The following is a 19654-nucleotide window of genomic DNA, read 5'->3' as shown; positions in this document are numbered from 1 at the left end:
TTCACCAGAAATTCTAAAATATAAAAAGCTTATCATAGTGAAACCAACACACTCCGATGGAGCAGATAATCTTAACATTGAGAAATGAAAATGTTGAAATCCGATTTAGCAAATCAATATCATTATCTTTCACAAATAGCTTGACTCATAGAGACGATAAACATGGAGATAGACAGTACCATCAGGATCAAATACAGGTCCAACGTTTAATAAAACTAGTATTGCATAGAAGTGACAAGATTTTAGGATAGAAGTGTCTCACAAAGAACAATTTCAAAACCCACAAATATGCTGCTCAGCAAATGCCTCATAGTCAACAAGACATAATGACAAATTAACCTTTGAAACAAACTTCACCATCACAAATCCATCCCTCATTTGTTTTCTGTTCCTCTTTGCCTTGATCCTTTTGATCTTCCTCGATATCCATGTTGCTTTCCTTTTCCTCTTCTAGAGCATAATTTGGGTGCATATGATCCTTTTGATCTTCCTCGATATCCATGTTGCTTTCCTTTTCCTCTTCTAGAGCACATTTTGGGTGCATATCAAAGTCACATTCTTCACAATAGAATGACCATATCTGTCCCAGCTCCTCGCATACATCACAATTGTAAGCAGAACGCTTAGAAAGCAGAAGTTCATGCTCGTGAAGTTTGTGCATAATTTTCTCAGGCCACCCCTTTGCCATTTCTGCAGTTTCTGCTTCAATCTCCTCCATACGCTCCTCGGTGAATGGAAAAGCCTTAGCACCATGACACATGATCAAACTTCTGGCGTCAGTTGTAACAGTCTTGCCTGATGGCCCTACAGCAACCAATGTTGGTATGCCACGAACTTTGAATAGGCGACTCAAATATGTCTTCCTCTCATCACCAAACGGAAGAGCCAGCCATGGCATTGTAGCAAAATACTCATCAAATGAGGCTTGATCTTGGTCGCTAGATAAGAATATCACTTCCAATGGACCATTTTTGGATTTTATCGTCTCATATGCCTCTTTAAGCTGTGGTGTAAAAGCACGGCATGGAGGACACCAATGTGCTGAGAAGTAAAGGAGAATAGTCTTCCCTACGAGGTCAGACACGAGGATCTACAAAGAGAAATTTTGGTTACTAGTTGAAGTTAGGGATAAGAGTAAATATCAACAGAAAGGTCAGTCATGTTAATCATAGTATAGTAATCAAAGCATGATTGATGACGAAAGATTGAACGAAAACAAAATATAACCAAAAATGTGATGTTTGTGTCCCTACCTTTTCACCATCTTTTCCAATGACGAAATCACGATCTCTAGTAACCAAAATCGACTCCAACGTTTGTGCTTCCAGTTTAGCTTTCTGTATCTGCTCAAGTTCAGCAAACTTCTCGTGGCTAAAAGGATATGCCAGGATACCATGCTCCTCGACGGCTTCAGCAACATTAGAATGAAGAGTCTTCCCATCTGTTCCAATGATGACTAGGGTAGGAAGGGTAGAGAGCTCAAAGTACCTGGCCAGCTTCTTGCAGGTCTTGTCTTTTAAGGGAAGTGAAAACCAAGGCATTCTCGAAAACTCTTTCTTAAAAGATTCATCATCATCTTCATCGTCAAGAGGAATCATGACAATCTCAAAGTTTTCTCCCTGAGACTTCAACTTGTCATACATCTCGATCAGCTTCCCAGTAAAGGATTCACATTCTTCAAAAGAAGCCATTGACATATATAGGCCTATAATCTTGCCTTCAAGCTCAGCAACAGGTACCTGATAATTATCAAGACACAGCAAAAAAGTAATGAGGGAAACTTTTATTAATAAACAAGAGTATGAAATGAAGGAGAGAAGAGCAGCATCTTGAATCAACCTTCCTTCCATCAGCCGCAATTACGTAGTTTCTTGACTGTGACTCCAAGATAGATTTCAAAGACTGTTCTCTTTTAGCGGTTTCTTCTTGCTCTTTAAGTTCGTTTAGCCGTTCTTGAGTGAATGGGTAGCCCTCCACCCCATGCTCAACAATGATTTCAACCCCGCTATTTGTCACTACCTTCCCACTAGCATCAAGGATCACTAAGTGGGGTATTCCCCTAACAGCAAACAATTCATTCAAACGTTTACGTGTTTCAGAATCAGAGAATGGGACAGCGAGCCAAGGCATTTTAGAAAAGTACTCCTTAAAAGATTCATCATCCATATCAGCAGTAAGGAAAACAACTTCAAAGTCTCCTTTTGGTAGGAGAGCATTGTACGCCTCTACCAAATTTGGGGTGAAATGTTTGCACGGACCACACCATGATGCTGAAAAGTAGAAACCAATTTTTTTCTCCTTTAAAGTATCAAGCTTAACCTGAGAATTAAACGTTTGTGAAAAACATGCCACAAATGAAATTATCTGTTAATCAGAGCTAGCTATAATTTCCAAAATTCATCTTGTTCCTTTCCTAACATATCTGTCTATACCAGTAAAACTAAAAAGTCAGGCACACGGAAAACAATGCATATACACCTCACTTTCTTATGTTCAAATACCTTATAACTACAAACATATTATGATATTTGAAATGATAGGCAAAGCTATTTTCAGACCGCCTGGTCCTACAACTTTGTTCGAAACAAGCAAGTAATTATTTGGTTTTTTCAATCAAAACAGAATGAAACATCCATAAAAGAATAAAAGCACAACAAAATAATGTTTTTGGTTTCGAATCAAGCCAATTCTGAACCACTTAAAAATTAAGAAACCAAGATCAACCAAACTTACTTCCACAATTTCTCGCTAAATCTTGAATATTGCATATATGTTACATTTTCTTTTAATTGTTACATATTTAATGTGTCCCTATTATCATGTTCTTATGTTCCCTCTATAAGTCATTTCATCTTGTTTCATTAAAACAGTAAAATTACTCTTTTAAATGTTACAAACTTATGGATATTGTTGTAAGCATTTCCAAAGCATAGGTGGAGTAAATAATGCAGATAGATTTGCAAAGTAACGGGTTATAAATCATAATCATGCCTTTCTGAATAACAAACCAGTACAAACACAATTGAGTTTGAAGAACTTTGTATTAAAAAGTAATCATCCTTCCCACCCGTTTTAGCCTTGGTGGATAGAGTGATCTGGTACATGTTGCTGGTGGAAGGTGTCAGATATTCCATGGAATTAAAAATTAGCCCCGATACCACGGTAAAAAAAAATGATCATCCTTCAAATTTTCACAACTTTTTGAGGCTGTTCTCAAAAAACTGTCCAAGGCCTAGATCAATCTTATAAGAACATTTCTTAGATAACTTTAAGAAGTCCACAAGTCTTACTAGGTGGAATAGATGCGAGCACACCCTCTACCCTTAATCAGAGGTCTCTGAGAATCGAAGAAACTAAGATAGTGACTAGTGAGTGCTTGCTCATTAAGTGAGATCACCAACACCGTACAAAGCCGAATTAGTTATTTTGAAACTTCAAAACATCTTTTCATCCCCTTAAGGGAGAATTAGAAACTCCATATTATACCGACATCTCTTTTTGCTTCTTAGATCCTCTCCTGTCATAAATCATATCATTTCTACTTTTGTTTTGTCACAAGTCATATCATTTTTACTTTTTGAGAAAATCGATTTTCAGTATCTACATAACACACGACAATCGAGCCTAAAATTTCACTAAATAATCAAATTATGAAGAAATAAATATAAGAAGTTAAAAGCAGAGTTTAACATCCGCTATTTATATTGTTGAATGCCTTGAATCGGACCCGCTACAAACAGAAAGGACGGGGGTCTTGCTGCCCGGTCAGCGAGTCGGGGGGTCTAGGGGGGCGACGCGCCCCCTGGCCTGGGGGTCCGGGGGGTGGAGACGCCCCCGGCCCGACGGTATACAATGTTGTTGTATTGGGCCCTTAATTTTCTGTTGATTCTGTATGTTGGGCCCAAGCCTGTTAGGGCGTAGCTTAGCACTATATATAGACGCTATGGGAAACCCTATTCTGTAATTCTGTTTTTGCCTCTCCATAATAAAACTGCTCCCCCTCTTCCCGTGGACGTAGCCAATTTATTGGTGAACCACGTAAATCTGTTGTCTTGTTTTTCGCGTTTATATTTTCTCGTATTATCTCAAATTCCGCACAACAAATTGGTATCAGAGCCTCTCGGTTAATCGGTGTTCTTGGAGAATTCGAGATGTCTGCTTTGAACGTGAAAATCGACAAATTCACAGGGAGGAACAGTTTCAGTTTATGGCAGATCAAGATGCGGGCCTTGTTGAAACAGCAAGGCTTCTGGGCGCCGTTGTCGAAAGACAAGAACGCCGTCGTTACTCCTGAGATGGCGATTCTGGAGGAAAAGGCGCACTCGACGATCATGCTGTGTCTCGCGGATGACGTCATCACGGAGGTCTCGGATGAAGAGACTGCTGCTGGTCTGTGGTTGAAGCTGGAGAGTTTGTACATGACAAAATCTCTAACCAACAAGCTGCTTCTGAAACAACGTCTATTCGGTTTACGAATGGCTGAAGGTACACAACTCAGGGAACACTTAGAGCAATTGAATACTTTGTTATTAGAATTGCGTAATATCGATGTGAAGATCGAGGATGAAGATGCTGCCCTGATTCTGTTAGTATCTCTCCCAATGTCGTTTGAGAATTTTGTTCAATCGTTCATTGTTGGGAAAGATACTGTGTCACTGGAAGAAGTCAGATCGGCCCTTCATAGCAGGGAATTACGGCATAAGGCTAACGGCACAAGTACGGACATACAGCCTTCCGGTCTGCTCACCAGTAGCGGAAAGGGAAGGAAAAACGGCGGAAAGAAAAATAAGCCGATGTCGAAGGGTGCAAAGCCGGATGATGTTTGTAATTACTGCAAGGAGAAGGGACATTGGAAATTTGATTGTCCGAAGAAGAAGAAGCAATCGGAAAAACAATCAGTGTCTGCTGCTGTTGCTGAAGAAGACACCAATTCTGAAGAAGATATTGCCCTAGTCGCGGATGAGCACACTCATCATTCAGATGTGTGGGTTCTCGATTCTGGGGCATCCTATCACATCTGTCCTAGGAGAGAGTGGTTCACGACTTATGAGTAGGTAGACGGAGGCAGCATCTCGATGGCCAACAGTTCTGTCTGCAAGGTGGTTGGGACAGGCTCGATCAAGATAAGGACACATGACGGTAGCTTCTGCACATTGAACGAGGTCAGGCACGTTCCATTGATGACGAAAAATCTGATATCTCTCAGTCTTTTGGACAGCAAGGGATTCAGCTGGTCGGGAAAAGATGGAGTCTTGCGGGTCTGGAAGGGTTCAAATTTGATTCTGAAAGGTGTCATGCGTGGTACTTTGTATTTTCTACAAGGTTCCACGGTTACAGGTTCAGCCCATGTTGCATCGTCAGAATTTCACCAGAAGGATATGACTAAGTTATGGCACATGAGACTTGGTCATATGGGTGAAAGAGGGATGCAAATTCTGTCAAAGGAGGATTTACTTGCTGGTCATAAGGTTAAGAGCCTAGAGTTTTGTGAACATTGTGTTTTTGGAAAACTACATCGCAACAAGTTTCCAAAGGCCATTCATAGAACAAAAGGCACACTTGATTATATCCATTCTGATTGCTGGGGTCCATGCCGTGTTGAGTCTTTGGGAGGCTGCAGATTTTTTGTGTCCATTATTGATGACTACTCAAGGATGACTTGGGTGTACATGATGAAGCATAAAAGTGAAGCCTTCCAGAAGTTCAAGGAGTGGAAAATTTTGATGGAAAATCAAACAGGGAAGAAGATCAAGAGGTTGCGAACTGATAATGGGCTGGAATTCTGTTGGTCTGAATTTGATCAATTCTGTAAGGATGAAGGGATTGCTCGACATCGTACAGTCAGAAATACACCACAGCAGAACGGTGTAGCTGAGCGGATGAATCAAACACTTCTAGAGAGAGCAAGGTGCATGCTCTCTAATGCTGGGCTAGATAGAAGATTCTGGGCAGAAGCGGTTAGTACAGCTTGCTACTTGATTAACCGCGGACCACATACAGGCATACAGTGCAAGACACCTATGGAGATGTGGTCAGGAAAAGCTGCTGATTATTCAAATCTGAAAGCTTTTGGTTGTACGGCTTACTATCACGTTAGTGAAGGTAAGTTAGAACCAAGAGCTAAAAAGGGAGTATTTGTGGGCTACGGAGATGGAGTGAAAGGTTTCAGAATCTGGTCTCCAGCAGAAAAGAGGGTTATTGTGAGCAGGAACGTTGTCTTTGATGAAAGTTCTCTGCTTAGAACCATTGTGAAGCCTACAACTACGTCAGAAACTGGGAGTCTTGACAAACAGGTGGAGTTTCAAGTCATTCAGAACGAGAGCGATTTAAAGGAACCTGAAGAGGAGGATCAAGAGCCACAGACAGAAACTGATATTCCAGAATCTATGCCATCAGATATCCATCAGAGTATAGCTCAAGATCGGCCAAGGAGGGTTGGAGTTCGGCCACCTACGAGGTATGGTTTTGAGGACATGGTGGGTTATGCACTGCAGGTTGCTGAAGAGGTAGATACATCTGAGCCGTCTACTTACAAAGAAGCCATTTTAAGTTCTGATTCTGAAAAATGGTTTGCCGCTATGGGAGATGAGATGGAGTCCCTACACAAGAATCAAACATGGGATCTGGTCATACAGCCTTCGAGGAGAAAGATTATTACTTGCAAATGGGTTTTCAAGAAGAAGGAAGGGATATCACCAGCAGAAGGAGTCAAGTATAAAGCCAGGGTTGTTGCCAGAGGTTTCAACCAAAGAGAGGGAGTGGACTACAATGAGATCTTCTCACCAGTGGTCAGACATACTTCCATCCGAGTGTTACTAGCGATAGTTGCACATCAGAATCTGGAGCTTGAACAACTTGATGTGAAGACAGCGTTTCTACATGGAGAGTTGGAGGAAGAGATATACATGACTCAGCCGGATGGTTTCCAAGTTCCAGGGAAGGAAAATCACGTCTGCAAGTTGAAGAAGTCCTTATATGGACTTAAGCAGTCTCCAAGGCAGTGGTATAAAAGGTTTGACAGCTATATGGTGAAGTTAGGCTATACTCGGAGCTCATATGACTGTTGTGTCTACTACAATAGGCTCAATGATGATTCATTCATCTATCTGGTGCTTTATGTAGATGATATGTTGATAGCTGCAAAGAAGAAGTATGACATTCAGAAGCTGAAGGGTTTACTTAGTGCTGAGTTTGAGATGAAGGATCTGGGAGCCGCTCGGAAGATTTTAGGGATGGAGATCATTAGAGACAGAGAGAGAAGGAAACTTTTCTTGTCACAGAGAAGCTACATTCAGAAGGTCTTAGCGAGGTTTGGCATGTCTTCATCTAAGCCCATTGATACCCCCAGTGCTGCCAATATCCATCTCACTGCCATGTTTGCTCCACAGTCAGAAGAAGAGAAGGAGTATATGTCACGAGTCCCTTATGCCAGTGCCGTAGGAAGTTTGATGTATGCTATGGTCTTTACAAGGCCAGATTTAGCACATGCAGTCAGTGTAGTGAGCAGATTCATGGGACAACCAGGGAGAGAACATTGGCAGGCTGTGAAGAGAATTTTCCGGTACCTTAGAGGTACATCTGACGTTGGTCTCATTTATGGAGGTGATACTCAGTGCTTGGTTACTGGCTATTCTGATTCAGACTATGCTGGAGATGTTGACATAAGAAGATCGATGACTGGCTATGTGTTTACCCTTGGAGGATCTGTCGTCAGTTGGAAGGCAACTTTGCAACCTACAGTGACTTTGTCTACTACGGAAGCGGAGTACATGGCCTTGACAGAGGCTGCAAAAGAAGGGATTTGGTTGAAAGGGCTGGTTAGTGATCTTGGTCTGCATCATGATCAGGCTACGGTGTATTGTGACAGTTTGAGCGCAATTTGTCTAGCCAAGGATCAAGTCCATCATGAGAGAACCAAGCATATTGACGTAAGGTATCATTTTCTGAGAAGTGAGAAGAGAATCAAGGTGAAGAAAGTAGGAACTGCTGATAATCCTGCTGATATGTTCACAAAGCCGGTTCCACAGAGCAAGTTTCAACACTGTTTGGACTTGCTCAACATCAGAAGCTGTTAATTGCCCTGCGGGGCAACTCTGAGGAAGAGGGGGAGGCCTGGCACTATCATAGTGCGTCTGAAGAATCTGTTCGGAGAATTCAAGTCAAAGTGGAGATTTGTTGAATGCCTTGAATCGGACCCGCTACAAACAGAAAGGACGGGGGTCTTGTTGCCCGGTCAGCGAGTCGGGGGGTCCAGGGGGGCGACGCGCCCCCTGGCCTGGGGGTCCGGGGGGGCGGAGACGCCCCCGGCCCGACGGTATACAATGTTGTTGTATTGGGCCCTTAGTTTTCTGTTGATTCTGTATGTTGGGCCCAAGCCTGTTAGGGCGTAGCTTAGCACTATATATAGACGCTATGGGAAACCCTATTCTGTAATTCTGTTTTTGCCTCTCCATAATAAAACTGCTCCCTCTCTTCCCGTGGACGTAGCCAATTTATTGGTGAACCACGTAAATCTGTTATCTTGTTTTTCGCGTTTATATTTTCTCGTATTATCTCAAATTCCGCACAACATATATAATTAAAAAAATATTTAAACAGTATAATTTTCCGTGCTAAATCGTGTGCTCTACCTAGCTCCGCCCCCAATATACGAATACATAAACCAAAAGAATAACAAGAAACTACATCGAAATTCTCCAAATTATCATTTATCAACATCAGGTACTACAAATTACTTCACTATAAGAGAAACAAAGAATTTATGTAACAATTGATACCTTGTCACCATTGTTGCGAATAAGAAAGTCACGATCTGAAGAACCAAGTAGATTGATCACATCATGACAATTTTCCCCTGCCATTGTCTCTTTGTGTTTTTTTTTTTGATGTTAATAACAAAGTTTTGTAGTGAAAAAAATTAAAGACTTTAACATGGTTATATAGGTGGGAAAAAAAGAAAAAGAAGAAGAAAAAGAAAAAGAAAAAAAATAAATTTCGAAGAAAAGATGGAGAAAATTATAAAAAAAAAATGGTCCTTTATGTTGATTGGGTCAATTATTTGTACTGTGTAGCATTGAACAATTTGGGGTTATTTGGTAGGTGCCATTAAATTTTGCGATTTAATTTTAGGACATTAAATAGAAAAAAAGAAGCGAAAACAACACACCAAATCATGCAATACTTATTACTTAAGAAAAAAACAAAAAAATGGCAGAAACTACTAAGTTATTTGATACACATTTAATGGAGATTAAAAGCATTAACTTTTGATAAGTGAAAGGATCAAAATATTCTAACTTTTAATTTAAAAAAGATTTTAAATAATATTCTCAAACATATGATACCATCTTTCTTAGTCATATCTTTATTAGGCTTCTAACTTAGTCATTAAGAAAAAATAAATTTGAGTCAATGTTCAGACTTTGTATTTTTTATGGTCCTTATATTTTTTCTTAATAAGCAAGATATTAGTGGGAACAACAAAGACGACTTGGAAGTGGACTAGCTCACAAAAAATAAATTTGAGTCAATATTCAGACTTGTATTTTTTGTGGTCCTTATATTTTTACTTTGTTGTTTAATATCTTATATTTATTGTGAGCGTTTGGACTTAGTTGAAGTTACATCCTATAAAGTTTATTAAAAGAAAAAAAAAAATATCATACCAAAGTATCAATGAATTCTTTAGAAATCGATAAAATCAACCAAATTAAACCGACTTTCATTTTTTCTAAATTAGATTGTAGTTATTGATATAAATTCATAATTATACACTATTAGTTATGACTTTTTAAAATTTTATTTCAGATATAGTTTTTGATACTTATAGGGTCCTAACTAATTTGATTTGCCTCGCATAAAGAATTATTAAAGGAGAAATTAAACACTCCCTTTACCAAAATATTTTGTTTTTAGTTGCTACAAAATAGAAAAGGTCTATTCACCTTTTCAACACTTTTGTGGAATTTACAAATTGTGCAAATTGAGATGTTAATTAGGTCGGTGATGGGATGTTAGGGAGATGTCTTATTCAAATTGTCATATGCTTTGCTTGCATCCTTTAATTTTGTTTTCTTTAATTTGATGGTATCACTATCACATACGTATGTGAACACTTGGCTTAATAAGGAAAAATAATAACAATATTGAAGCTACTAATTTTCTAAATATTTATTGTTTTGTCAATTCGATATAGTAAGCATCGATTACATTCTAAATATAATAATTTACAATTTGCACTTCTAATTTTTTTTGTGACTTACACGTTAACATATTAGTTTGAATGTTTTTCACTCTAATTTCCTTAGCTTTTGCAAATTTTTCTTTTGAATTACCAACTTGTTGGAGGAAATAATTGTCTGACCAAAATGAAAGAGATTTATCTTCAAAAGATTACTGTCTTTTGTTGAGATTAAAACATAAAAAGATGTAGAAACGATGTATGATTGTTCCTTTAAATGGAAAATAAACTTTAGATGTTATAATTGCGATGAGAACCGCACCACACTATAGCTTTTAGGCACTCTAGGGGCAGGGGAAGGGGAAAACAAGGTGAAGTAGCCAAACGATTGAGCTAGTAAGATTCCTCACATTTTTGAACCATTTATATACGACGTCTCGTCCTATGAATGATAGCCTTTGAAGGCCACCAGGAACTTGAAGTTGGCGCCCACACCCCAAGCAATCCTGACCTTTCGCCCCTCTCTTTACAGTCGTGGCTTTCACTCCTCGTTAATTAGGATAGGTACCTCACTTCACATATGAAATTATTCATGGTCCAGGTTTAGTTATTTCAAAGTTACAATAACATTTGTTCAAGAACCCTCAATTGGATGACGTTGGTTGAGCTACAAGATCACTCAACAAACAGTTACTCCTAGAATCTCTTGAAAATTGTTTGATACTATGGGATATGAAATGTGAGATTGCTATGGTTTTTGAGTCTGGAGTATCTCCACTTGAATGAACGTAATTTCGAAATAAATGTGCTTCATCACTTCAATGTAATACATTTTTTCCCAGCATTGAGTCATCCTGAATTCAATCACATTGTTCCTAATTCTTGGCTGCACGAAAAGGTAAAATGTCGACAAGGCTTTCCTTTCATGATCATTGTGGAAAATATCTTTGCGTATCTGGAATGTATCTTGATGAATTGGATGTAGTCTTGTGTTTTGTTTGCTTCATAAGATGCTTTCCATAATATATTGAAATTGAAGTTCTCAATCATTTGGATCTTTCCTTTTTCTTTCTGATTTTCATACTTTTAATCCTCATAAAGTTAAGAGAGATCGGTTTTTAGTTATTTTTGGTTACAGGTTCGGATGAACCCAATAGCTTTTGTCGAACCTTTAAAATTTACATAGTTTGTATGTCATGAAAGGAAAAAATCAACTAAATATTGCTGTTCGATGTGAATCTTTGTAATCAATTATTCATATTGCTTTCCTTCTTGCCTCTCATCTGTGTATTATTTAGTTTTCCTGTTATGAAAATGTAACTTAGCATAAACTCTAGCTTTAAATCTACAAAATCTGTTACTATTTGTGGTACTGTGAATTAACGTCCCGAAGAAGCATCCAAAGAGTTATAAAATACAAAGTAGCGAGACTAGCAAGTTGCATTCTCACTCATCCATCTCTAGTCGATTTGTTTCATTCAAATATGAGTTCCAGTAGCAATAAAGGAGTTGAAAAGCCTGGTAATGAATCAGCAAAGCAGAAAACTACCTCCGAAACATATGGGGTTGATGAGGTAAATGTAGGTGTTGGAGATTTAAGCGTCAAATCTGATCAAAATGATGGATTCCTCAGAAGCGGTGCAGGGAAGAAGCAATGGATTCCTCAAAATCCCACTTCAAAATCTTGGTGTCAACCAGATGTTGTTCAGAAATTGGGATTGCGTAGCAATGTTGGATCATCCAGTTCCCCTGTTTCTGATGATATGATGTTATGGGCCGTGAATCTGATAGGGAGGATGATGAATTAGATTTACCAGATGATGACAGCGATAAATATGAATTTCTGAGTGGTGATGATTTATATGATCACTCAGATATGAAAGAAATGAGTTTTGAGGAGCGCAAGAAAAGTCGTTGGTTTAAGAAGTTTTTTCAATGTCTCGACAAGTTGACTATTACTACGATTAATGATCCTGAACGACAGTGGCACTGCCCTGCCTGCAAAGGTGATCCAGGTGGAATTATGTGGTTTAAAGGGTTGCAATCATTGGTGCTCCACACAAAAACGAAAGGTGGATCAAAATTACATAGAGAGCTCGCTCAACTTTTGGAGGAGGAGCTGCGTCTGAGAGGAACTACTGTGGTTCCTGCGAGTGAGGTGTATGGCCAATGGGATGGTGTTGAATCTGAAGATAAGAAAATATTGTGGCCACCGATGGTGATTATCATGAACACGGCTCTTGCGAAAGATGACAATGAAAAGCGGATTGGAATGGGAAATCAGGAGCTACGCGATTTTTTCAGCTCTTGCACTCTTATCAACTCTGTTCGACATTCATATGGTCCACAAGGCCATCGTGGCATCAGTGTATTGATCTTTGAGGCCACTGCTATGGGATACATACAGGCTCAGGTTCTCTGTTAACAGTTTTCTGTAAAAGGAAGAGATAAGGATGCGTGGGAACGCAATCCAGCTCGCCTTTATCCCGGGGGAATACGTAAGCTTTATGGTTACATGACAGAGGTAAAAGACATGGAAGAGGTAATTGCAATTGAGAAGAGATTGGACCTCGAACTGGCTAAGCTTGTGGAGAAGTACTCACCAAAGCAATCTAAGCAGGTTTAGAGTACAGTCAGCATTAAATTTCTTATCATGTGCTATGCTGATGCTAAAGAAATAATTCTAGTACCTATATTAAAATTTATCAATTAATATATGCCTTGAACTTATGATGTTTTATTTGTTTTTGGGTTTTGAAATCTGTATATCACCTTATTATGATCACTTAACGTGTGGCTTTTCTCGACAATCGAAGGATTTTGCAGTATATCTTTGCTAGTTCCTTTCTGTTACTATGAGAATTTCACTAGATATCTTGCTTCTAGCACATCGAATAATATTTTATTTCTCTTAGAAATATTTACATACAAATTTAGATATTTGCTTCAACGTGAATTGTGGTGCCTTAGTGTAGTATTCTGAAATGCGAAGTTGACAGTTTTTGTGAGAATTTGAATGAATGGGGACGGTTTTTATAGGAGTGGAACTATAAATTGTCGAGAAGGGAGAAAAAGTTCAAGGGAAATGGCTGAATTACACCGTAAGTAATATATATACTCCTTCGGTCCCAAAATAAGAGTCACTTAACAAAAAAAAAAAAATTAGTCCCAAAATAAGTTTCATCATAGGAATTCATGATAAAATTAGCATGTTTTTTCATCTTTACTCTAGTATTAAAGAACTATTATACCTTCAATTTGTTATTTTCATTAATGGGAATGAAATGAGCTAAAGTAACTATTATTTTGGAACGGAAGAAGTAGGAGTAAATAGTAATGTCGTTTCTGGTCAATCCCCATCTACCCAACTGTGAAAGCCTATTAACTTCTTCTCGTACACAACGCCGTGTTGCCACGCGTCGCCCTTTCACTTAAATATTTTATCTATAAATATGGCACTTACTACTTGCCAATAGCCATATACAGAGATAGATATATATGTAGAGAGAGAGAGATGGATGATGGTAATCTTGTTGGTTCAGGAGATGGAGGATTTCATAGCTATTGCAGATCCCCGCAACGAACCTCTGCCCGTTCCCCTTCGCCTGGTATGCTTCCTAGCTTCTGTTTTACTTTTATAAATGCATTCTCCTTCCGATGGAACATCCGTGAAACTTTGTATTTGCTTTATATATATTTGATTTTGATATGCTTTCTCGAGCCGAGTGTCTATATTAAGAACAATCTCTCTAGCTTCACAAGGTAGGGGTAAGGCTACACGCGCACCACTCTTCTATAGAATTTAAGTATTGTTCTTTGACCCACTAATTTTCGCCCATTCTTGTTAATTTTTCGTTATCTCTTTTAGCTCTATTGAATGTGTGTGTGTGTGTATATATATATATATATATATATATATCATGAGTTGATCTGGTAAAAATGGAGAGCTGCAACTTGTATACGTTTCTTAGCTTGCTGTATCATCTTCTTTAATTAGCTAGGGACTATATATGCATATCTTTTCCATATGTATATATTTGCAAAGCTAGTTGTTTGTATATCAAAGATCAATGGATCGATTAATGGTAAAGGTGATCAACACGACCATTTCATGTTTTCTCTTGGAACTGTAAAGACAAAATGGAAACAAGTGGCATACATGCAGACTTTTTAACCTATAATATGTCCTCTCTACCCTTTTTTTTTACGCGTGTCTCCCGTCCAAAAAGAATAATAAAAAAAGAGAACGAGAAACATACCGTCTAAAGCTAGCAAGTTTGAAAACCAGCTAGGTGTATTGCATAGCTTTAATTTTGGCTTAAAATTTGCCTAAATATCCGAGGAGATCTTTCTATATATATACTCTCCGCTTTTGCAATGAAATTGAAATACATTTAAGAAGTTGATTGAAATGTAGCTAGAATTTCTTTATCCATAGTTCAAGAAGCATAGCATAGAAATTTATGAACAAATATAGGTATGAAAACAGTGGGTAGATTAGTGTCCGTTACAATAAAATTTTGTCGTATTCCTATATCAGAGGTAATTTTGGATGTATACAAGGGTCAGTTGAAGATCGGACAAACTAAGATAGATGATGAGAACATTATTTGAAGCGATATATGTCACATTAATTAGTCTGTATTCACACCAGCCATATCTTTTGTTGAAATAATATTTGCTTTTGGTGTTTACATGAATATTTTCTAAAATTCATAGTGCTGTCTTACACTAGTACTATTGTCATTTCCATCTAATAATTAGTGAAAGATATATATATGTGTGTGCGATTATTTTTGTAATTTCTTCACTACTTGAAAAGTTAATTAATAAAAACTGTGATTTTGATGGAAGTAGACTGATGATATATGTAATACTTCTTTTTCATTTCACTCTGATGCTTTGTTGTTGTGTGAAATTAAGATATGGAGATGAGCCTGGAACTGCCTGCTCATCTCGAGCAGACAATTGCTGCCAATGTAGAACATTCTGAACGTACCATTCGGGAGCATGACCGATTCATGCCAATAACAAACGTGATCAGAATCATGCGCAAAATCCTTCCTCCCAATGTCCAGATATCCGATGGCTTCAAGTTGATGATCCAAGAATGTGTCTCTGAGTTCATAGGCTTCATAACAGGCGAAGCCAACAATTGTTGCCAGCTTGATCAGCGCAAGACCATCACCGCTGAAGACCTGCTTCGCGCCTTGGACAGGTTTGGTTATGATGACTACGTTGAAACCTTGGCTTTGTACTTGCATCGTTATCGTGAGTATGATGGTGGTTGTGGATCCACGAGAAGAGCTCGTTTGTTGTTAAGGAGTTCAATGGTTAATCCAGCTTCAGGCTGCAACCTCACATCCTATCAGGGGGATGCATCAAATGGAAGCACTTCTCAAGGGGATGCTGTGGATATTGAAGTTCAGTCTCCTGCGAAAGAAACTAAGGAGTGATCAGTTTTCTGCTGAAGGAATTAAGATGTTGTTGAGACTTCAACAACAATGAAGAAACTAGACTATCTTTTCTCTGTAACCTAATTTGCGACCTATTGACAATCTAGGATTGTTCTTATTAATTTCCAAAGTTTTGGAATGTTTCTTTTGAACTAAGTGAGCCAAACTCGTGGCTCTTTCAATTGTCTGTTTGTGTAGTTTGCTACCCGTCTATTTTCAGTATTCGGTTGATGGATTGCTTGTGACTATCCTGATAGTATCTAATGGAAGCTTTTGAAACTTCAACTCTCATGATTGCTGTGTCTTTTAATCTCATGATCATCTTTCCCTTCCGTCTTTTCGTACCATTTAAAGAATCAAGTTTTCCAGTCTCATGTCTCCAAGTATTTCAGAAATATATCGGAACAGAGTGTTTTCAGATTTTTCAACAAATCATATAGTGAACTGTCCATTATTGGCAACGAAAAGAGAATATACATCTCGATACATTACATATGACCATTTTGTTAAAATTATTTTTATAGTCCGTACATATTGGTAAGTATCCCTATTTAAGAAAGTATCCTTTTCTGAAAATACTATCAGCTGTTGGCAAGTATTATTCGGTCGAGGCTGGAAAACATGTATATTATTGTTGTAATATACTAAGCTAAATACAGAGAGTAGAATGTATACATCATTTTATTTAAATGTCTTCATATCTCTCCAAAACTGGTGAAAGAACAGCCATATATGTAGGCTTAAAAATCACTAAAAGATGGTCCATAGAACCTAAGCAATATACATACATGAATGTAAGTAGTTCATGTATTGAGAATATGAACAAAATCACTAATTCAATGAATTTATATTTATAACAATGAATAAGTGACTATTGGTTTTCTGCCTTCTACTGCTACTAACAAAGCAACTATTTATAGCTCTTCAATCAAAATAGATTTATCAAATATAAAATATTTCAGAGAAGAAGTATGAGTCTACGCGAGGTAGCTAGTGATTTAACGAAATCAACAGTTATTGGCGATTTACCAAATGACATACTGCATAGAATACTAGAGAAACTGCCCATCAAAGATACCGTAGTAACAAGCATCTTATCAAAGCAATGGCTACATGTATGGTCCACACTGCCACATTTTGTGTTTGATCACCTGTTCTTTGATCATGTTGGGGCTTCTGCTGCAAGCATAATCCGTAAAATTCTAATGCAACATACTGAAAGTATTCAGGGGTTCCATCTTATATCGAAGTCACACACACTTTTACAGTCAGATGTGGATCAATTCATCATGTTTGTCTCGAATCATGGTGTAGAGAAGTTCACTCTAGATATGGCCACTGATTGGAAATATGTGTTGCCTCATAGCATATTCACTTGTTCAACGTTGACAGATTTGAAGCTATCGAGGTGTATGCTTAAGCTGCCTGTTCCTGATGCCCAATTCCCCAATCTTGTTAGCCTTCAGTTGAAACTTTTTTCAATTGAACGTCCTGTTGGATCAAATAACGCAACTCTTATTCTGCCAATGCTTGAGACATTGGAGTTAATGTGCTGTTTTAATGTTCATTCCGTTAATTTGGTTTGTCCAAAACTTGTGAACTTGTCTATCCTTACCAGCTATACAATTACGTTTCAGTGTTTTGATGTGAAATCATTGTTCGGAAGAATCAAGCACCTTTGCTTGGATGGCTCATCCCTAAAGGCGAGAAAATTAATCAATACCTTGCAGTTTTTTAAAATAAAAATTGTTATCCTAAGCAATCGAATCTCAAATATTTTTTTTTGTTTTTTCAGGAGTTAGCATTAGTTCCTGCGACAGATACGCTTGATGTATCACTAAACTTGCAAAGCCTGAAAATTTCTGACTTGAAGATTAATGTGAAGTGTTTTTCCAGTCTATTTTACCTACTGAGGAATTGTGGTATGCTTGTTGAACTCGACTTAGATTTACTTGAGAAGGTAAGACACATATCGTGAATAACAAATGTTGTGTCCGAGCTACATAGGCTCAAAAACTGTAGATTTAAGTCCATCATGCTTAAATATTGTTTGCCGGAAAATTATACTGTGAAATAGGTTAAGTATAACTTTGTATACATAATTGAATCTTGCACACCCTTGGTAAAATTTCGTGTATGATTGCATTATATAGATTATATGCAACCTTCATTTTCCTTATTAATGGAGTTGTATTTAGTGCCTCTGTTAAATATTGAACAACTTCAGCGATATTTTTTGAGTTCTCTACTAGGTATAGTTGTATGTTAATGTTATCTGTATTGACTGATTTTGTTCTATATTACTGTTTCTTTTAGGTTGATGTGACACGAAATCACTCATCAGAACTGTTCTATTACTTGAAGTCACATGACCAAGTGATCAGTGAAGCTCTTCAGACCATTCAAAAAGTGACGTTAAGGAAATTCCAAGGGACAGCTATTGAAATGTACTTGGTAGAAGTTATCCTTGTTAATTCTCCAAATCTCAAGAGGATGAGCCTCAAAAAACTGGAAGAAAACTAGTAACGCCACCTGCTGTATTGAATCGTTTGAAGGAACTTGTACACTATGGTCGATCTGATCATTACCAATAGCAGAAATCAAGTACATTTAGGACTGATTCATGAAGTGGCATTTATTTCATATTTAAATTGAATATTGAATATAATCTGCATATCTGTTGGGAGTCTTTGCATAATTTCACCCCTTTTTTACGCTTGTAATCCTATCAATTTGTGAAATTAGATATCGTTCATGATCAAATTGGACATTAAACTTAATTCAACCCCAAAAGATTTATGAGCTGAGCATTCTCTAAGATCATACAAGGAGACGAAGTCTAAATCCACAACCGATGTGGACTTTAGTTGTTCATCAGAGTATTATCTGATGTATTTATTTATATCTTCCAAACGAGTTGATAAACTTTTTTCCCCAAGAGCAATAGCAATAACTACTCCACTTCAATCTTAAACAATAGTAATTGAAATAATTAAAATGACTTGTTTACTTAAGAAATGAACAAGTAAATAGGAACAAAAGGAGTATATTGTAACTTATTCTACTGAAATATTAAATTTTCGATCATTAGTTTGCTCAAATTTTTATCATTTAAAACTATTTCGAGTCATTTGTTATCCAAAGTGTGTTTTGTTCTCGTAATCAATGTAATTTCTTGTAAGTTGTATGAGAGAGAACCGTCTCTGGAAAAAATTGAGAAATTAGGCATTCTTAAGGAAGTTGTAATTTCTTGACTCCGGATGCTCAATCCTTTTTTACTTGTTCACTTCCTCTGTTAACTTTTATTCGTCATGTTCCGCTTCTCCAGAATATAAAAACTTGGACCAACATTTTAATATGTATTTTTTCATCGTGTTAATATTAGTGGAATTGTAACTTAATGAAAAAAAATCATCTAGTCTTCGAACATAAAAATTTAAAATTCAAAATATTGAATTAATTTAGCATCCATATCTTGGTTCCAGCGTTGAGAAGTTCAACAAAATGTCCTTTGAAGAACTCAATAAAAGTGCCTATTGACTTTCTTTTCCTGATAATACTATTTATAGAGCTTCAATTCATGTTTCAACCAAAACAGAATTGTAAAATATTTCAGAGAAGAAGTATGAGTGAATTAGCCAGTAAGGCAAGGAAGTCTACCACTAGCGATGACTTACCAGATTGCATATTACATAACATACTAGAGTTTATGCCTATCCAGGATGCTGCAAGAACTAGCGTCTTATCGAAGAAATGGATACCTATTTGGTCCACGCTGCCATACCTTGTGTTCGGTCCCCTGTTTTTTCAGTATGTATCTAATATTGGTGCTTCTGCTGCAACCGTAATTCATAAGATTCTAATGCAACACACTGGAAATATAATGGGATTTCATCTTATCTCGAGTACGTGCAAACTAGCACAGTCAGATGTGGATCAATGCATCATTTTTGTCTCGGAGCATGGTATCCAGAAGCTCACTCTCGACATGGCAAACGATGAAAATTACTTGTTGCCT

The 19654-nt window shown here is 37.5% G+C and overlaps 2 protein-coding genes and 1 pseudogene across 2 annotated transcripts; 2 read left to right on the top strand and 1 right to left on the bottom strand.

The window, feature by feature from the left end:
* Positions 1-77: 77 nt before the first annotated feature.
* On the bottom strand, positions 78-9337 carry LOC101250401 (probable nucleoredoxin 1). The gene is made up of 4 exons (XM_004238614.4): positions 8778-9337; positions 1840-2319; positions 1254-1739; positions 78-1090 (listed from the first exon to the last, which is right to left on the bottom strand). Exons 1-4 carry the CDS (start codon positions 8859-8861, stop codon positions 335-337), a joined length of 1806 nt encoding a protein of 601 aa, XP_004238662.1. The 5' UTR covers positions 8862-9337; the 3' UTR covers positions 78-334.
* Positions 9338-10271: 934 nt separating this feature from the next.
* Positions 10272-15636, top strand: LOC104647250 (protein SUPPRESSOR OF GENE SILENCING 3-like; annotated as a pseudogene).
* A 971-nt stretch (positions 15637-16607) lies between these two features.
* On the top strand, positions 16608-17374 carry LOC101247617 (F-box/FBD/LRR-repeat protein At1g13570-like). Its single transcript, XM_069297639.1, has 2 exons — positions 16608-17216; positions 17303-17374. Exons 1-2 carry the CDS (start codon positions 16608-16610, stop codon positions 17372-17374), a joined length of 681 nt encoding a protein of 226 aa, XP_069153740.1.
* Positions 17375-19654: the final 2280 nt, after the last annotated feature.

This window comes from Solanum lycopersicum, chromosome 5 (assembly GCF_036512215.1).
Source record: "Solanum lycopersicum chromosome 5, SLM_r2.1".
Lineage (NCBI taxonomy): Eukaryota > Viridiplantae > Streptophyta > Magnoliopsida > Solanales > Solanaceae > Solanum > Solanum lycopersicum.
The sequence above is the reverse complement of the archived record's forward strand: the minus strand, read 5'-3'. Positions and strand labels throughout refer to the sequence as shown.